This window comes from Poecilia latipinna, unplaced genomic scaffold (genome assembly GCF_001443285.1).
Source record: "Poecilia latipinna isolate Pla-1442-1.1 unplaced genomic scaffold, P_latipinna-1.0 Scaffold1834, whole genome shotgun sequence".
Classification (NCBI taxonomy): Eukaryota; Metazoa; Chordata; class Actinopteri; order Cyprinodontiformes; family Poeciliidae; genus Poecilia; species Poecilia latipinna.
The window spans coordinates 1-4,063 of record NW_015114450.1 but is presented as its reverse complement, the minus strand read 5'-3'; the positions used below and the strand labels follow the sequence as shown (position 1 = coordinate 4,063).

The 4,063-nt window shown below is 40.1% G+C and overlaps 1 protein-coding gene across 1 annotated transcript in view; it reads right to left on the bottom strand.

Moving 5' to 3' along the window:
• The window catches only part of st3gal5 (ST3 beta-galactoside alpha-2,3-sialyltransferase 5), an 8,970-nt gene extending 5,534 nt beyond the window's left edge, over positions 1 to 3,436 (bottom strand). Inside the window, exons 1-3 of the mRNA XM_015014613.1 lie at positions 3,173 to 3,436; positions 2,166 to 2,302; positions 1,307 to 1,493 (exon numbers count right to left, since the gene is read on the bottom strand). Of these exons, the coding sequence (XP_014870099.1) occupies positions 1,307 to 1,493; positions 2,166 to 2,302; positions 3,173 to 3,424 (576 nt within the window). The 5' untranslated portion in view covers positions 3,425 to 3,436. The remainder of the gene's footprint in view (positions 1 to 1,306; positions 1,494 to 2,165; positions 2,303 to 3,172) is intronic.
• Between the last annotated feature and the right edge of the window lie 627 nt (positions 3,437 to 4,063).

The window sequence follows — 4,063 nt, the reverse complement described above, 5'->3', positions numbered from 1 at the left end:
TGATCACATAATTATTATTTTTTTTAATCATAAGCACTACCGGTTACATTATGTGGAAAAAAGAACCACAAATTCACCTTAATTTAGACAAAAACTTGTTTTTAATAACTTTTTCCAAGAAAAATACTATCTTTAACAGACTGAAAATATATGAAGGCTCTGAAGAGGCTAAATAATGCAAAAAGTCTAAATAAATCCTCTCAACATTGCCAAAAAATTCAAGTATAAAACTTAACATTAACATAAAACAGGTTCCATTACAATAAACAATCCTGAGTTACTGAATGAAAACTTCCTGATAGCATGGCGGCTAGCTGATTACTGCTAGTTCTGATTGGCTGTTTCTGACTGAGCGGAGTAATTATGCAGAACAGGAAGAAGATCGATTATTTTTTCAGAGATTATCTGTCTCATGTTAGGACAGCGAAAGTTTTAATACGTATGTAAAATGTATTTTTTTAAGTTAGATGCTGCAGCTTTAAACAGGTTCGGTGTGAGAGTCACTACCAGGTGGAGCAGAAGCGAAGCTCCGTCTGTGAAATATTACTACCTGTAGCGTAGCAGCGGTTCAACAGGAGAGCAGAACCAGCGTCTTACATCGCAGCTCGAAGACTTAAATAATTTTGCAGGTTATTTGTTTAGCTTTCTGACCGTCATGCTAACCCGGGTGAGTGTTTGTAGCTGTGCGCTGCTTTACCTGCTATCTGATCGCTCTATATGTCTTTTACTGCAGTGAGCCTCGATGTAGCCAAACTCCGTCAAGTATGGCATTGTTTTTATGCCATATTAGATTCGTCGTGTTGATGCATTTTGACATGCTTCACCCCACGTGCTTCAATTTTACGCCGCAACACACAAACTTCCCCATTCACTCAGTGTGTAATAGTTCCACACGACATTGCTTAGGATTTGTTGCTACACGTTTGCACAATGTGAAGGAAAGAGGAGACCAGCTGCACAGGCAGGCTGCGAAATGAGATGCAGGTGATCAGTTTGTGTGATCGGCAACAAGAGACCATGATCGGCGATCACCAATCATACACTTTCTCACGGAAATTGGCCGATTATGATCGGTGGCCGATCAATCGGCACACCTCTAGTCAGAACTTATATGACTGGGAAAACAAAAAGGAAAAAGAAAAAAATCAATGCCTATGTCTAGTTATTTATCTAACCAAACCAAATGTTTGTCGGTCAGATTTACATACAGCAGATGAATATGAAAAAATAGAAATTTTATCTTGCTGGCTCACAACAGACAGAGCAGGAAAACAATGACGGTGAAGCCAACGCTCCAGCCACTCACCACGCCAAGCTTCCTGATCATGGCTGAGATCCAGCTGAGGTCAACGCTTTTGTAGATCACGGCCACGAACACAGAATGAGGGTCTGTGTCTGCCCAGTGGAGGGGCGTGCCCTCAGGATAACTCATTCTGATGCTGGTTCGATTCCCCACGTCGCCCGTGTGCTTTCCCAGAGGGCCGCTGTTCAACCTGAAAGACACAGAGACAGGAGAAGAAAATCAAAATATTGCTTAAAACAGGAGCAAGACTGGAGTTTGTTACCATTAGAGGCGCAACTAATGATTATTTGATTGGTCAATTATTCTGACGATTAATCAGACGAAAAAATTTGCTAATTTTTTATTTAACCACTGAAGCTTTATTTATACAATATTTATAACACATTAAAAGATACAGCTAAAGTATTTAATTTCTTTTTGAAATAATAAATATTTTATTGCCTAAAATGCAATACTATAGTATTCCATTAGGGTACACTTGATCATTTGATACTTCTAACATCAATGTCAAAAGGTATGCTTTTCAACTTAACATCATCACAATGCAGCAAAAGTAGCTTAAACTTTTTTTTTTACAACTTTTATTTAAAGTTTTTTTCCAAGTCTTAAATGCAAAATGTTTTTGATTTAATTACTGCTCTGTGTGTTTTCAGCAAATGGCCTTTTTTTTAATCTGTATTCTCCAGATAATGAATGGATTACTAAACAGTTATTTGCAATAATCGATTAATCACAATTAATTGTTTCAGCCCTAGCTGTTGAGAGACAAAAACCAGGAGGTCTCAGTCCGAGTGCAGTTTCAGTCACTCTGCATGTTGTCAAGTCTCCTGCAGAACTACCAGAAGCGAAAGCGAAGCCTGACCTGATTATGGTGTGGAAACGGTCGATGTGCTGACCGAGCTCCAGGCCCTTCAGCACGCCCCCGTTCCCCACCACCACACAGCGGCGACACTTCTCAGAAGCCTCCTCTGGTCCCACGTCAGGGTTGGCCGCTGGCAGCTGGAAGCACAGAGAGCTGATCAGGTCTGATGTTCTGAGAGACTTTGTTGCTTTAACCAGAATCCACTGAGGTTGCAGACAGCAAAACCCGAGATGACCCAATCAACCAACAGCAGAGACGCTCATGTTGGTTGTTTGGTTTCTTGTGAGTTTTTGCTGTTTAATGTGCCTGTCCTCCTCAGTGGTTAACATTTTCACGAGAGATATGCCAATCTGATATTAATATCTGTATTTGCATTGATATTGAAAAAATAAAAACAAACTCTAAACTAGGTATTGGTGACCTGACTGATCAATAAGAGCAGATCTATTCAGTCTAATTCTATCCTGTCTTGTTTTATTTATTTTAGCATTATATCTAGAATCCCTGATTGTATTTTCTGAACCATTTCTAAAAAGGTTTGTTGCAGTTCATTTGTTACATGTCTGACCTATTTTTTATTTTCTTTAATCGTTTCAGTTTCTTTATCATTTATTTTTACATTGGCTGTTCTACTCCTAATTGAACTGACTGAACAAATTAAAGTTGTCTTGTTTTTACAAGTTGACCAAGCTTCTGAAGCCATTGGTGTATTTAAGTGAGCTGCACTTGTGCAGATTTAGCAAGTAAATGTATAATTTAGTACATTTATGTCTGCGTTTCTTTAAAAAAGGAAATGTTTTCAGTCAATTCAACATGGGTTTTCTGTATCAGCTGATGCTAATGCTCAGATATCTGTAGCTTCCTTTTTTAGGAAGTGCACTTTGTGAACAGAGATTAAATCTTACTACACAACTTCACATATTGCACTAACAACTGAAACCGTGCAAGTTGGAGTGTGGCTCTTCTGAGTTAACAGTAAAACCTGTCTTGGTGGTATTTGTATTCACCAGCGTCAGCAGGTTCTCGACTTTGCCTTTAAGCCCTTTGAAGCCAAACGGCGGCGGGTAAAGGAGGAGCCGGTCAGGGAGCGTCTGGTCCTTCCACAGGAAGGGCTGGACGGCGCCGCTGGCAGACGGGAACAAAGCGAGCAGCTTCTCTCTGCTGCGTCTGGGGCGACACCTGCCCTCCAAGACTCGGTGCACGTTCTCATGCACCAGCTGCAGGGCGAGACAAAGACAGGCAAACAAATAGTCCATCATTACAACCTGTGCTGTGCACGCATCTGCTTTGTTGTTACATAACCCACAGAATATTGCAGCATAAGACACCTCCAGGGAGGTGTCATGTGTCGGAAGGATAAACAATATGCTCCATGTGCTTTGCAGTCCTGTAACATCACGCTTTGCATTTGTTTGTTTTCTTACAACTCGAACCGTAACAAACCCGGAACGTCTATCTGACTTGATTTATTTTGTGTTTGTTGTGCTTTCCACACCTTTAAATTTCACATACCAGTAAAACATGAGGTCACGAGCTCAAGCTAATGGTTTTCCATTGGAATGTAGAAATGTGAAGGAGTGGTGAGTGAAGTTTAAAAGGAGCTGAACTGGTTTTGGCTCTGTGTATTTTATGACATTTCAAATGAAGATGCAGTTCTGTTGACCTTTTATTAACGTCTCTCTTCATGTCAACACCTCCATTGTTTCAGCAGATTACAGAACAATTAATAGATATACAGACAAGTGTCATTTAGTCAAGAGTTAACCGTCACCCAACACCAGCTACAAACAATAACTTCCACTTCACCTTCAAACAGAAATCAAATCAAAAACCAAATAGTTAAAGGGGTACAGGCAGGGGAAGTGTCATGTATTCTCCAGCACAGTCAATTAACTACT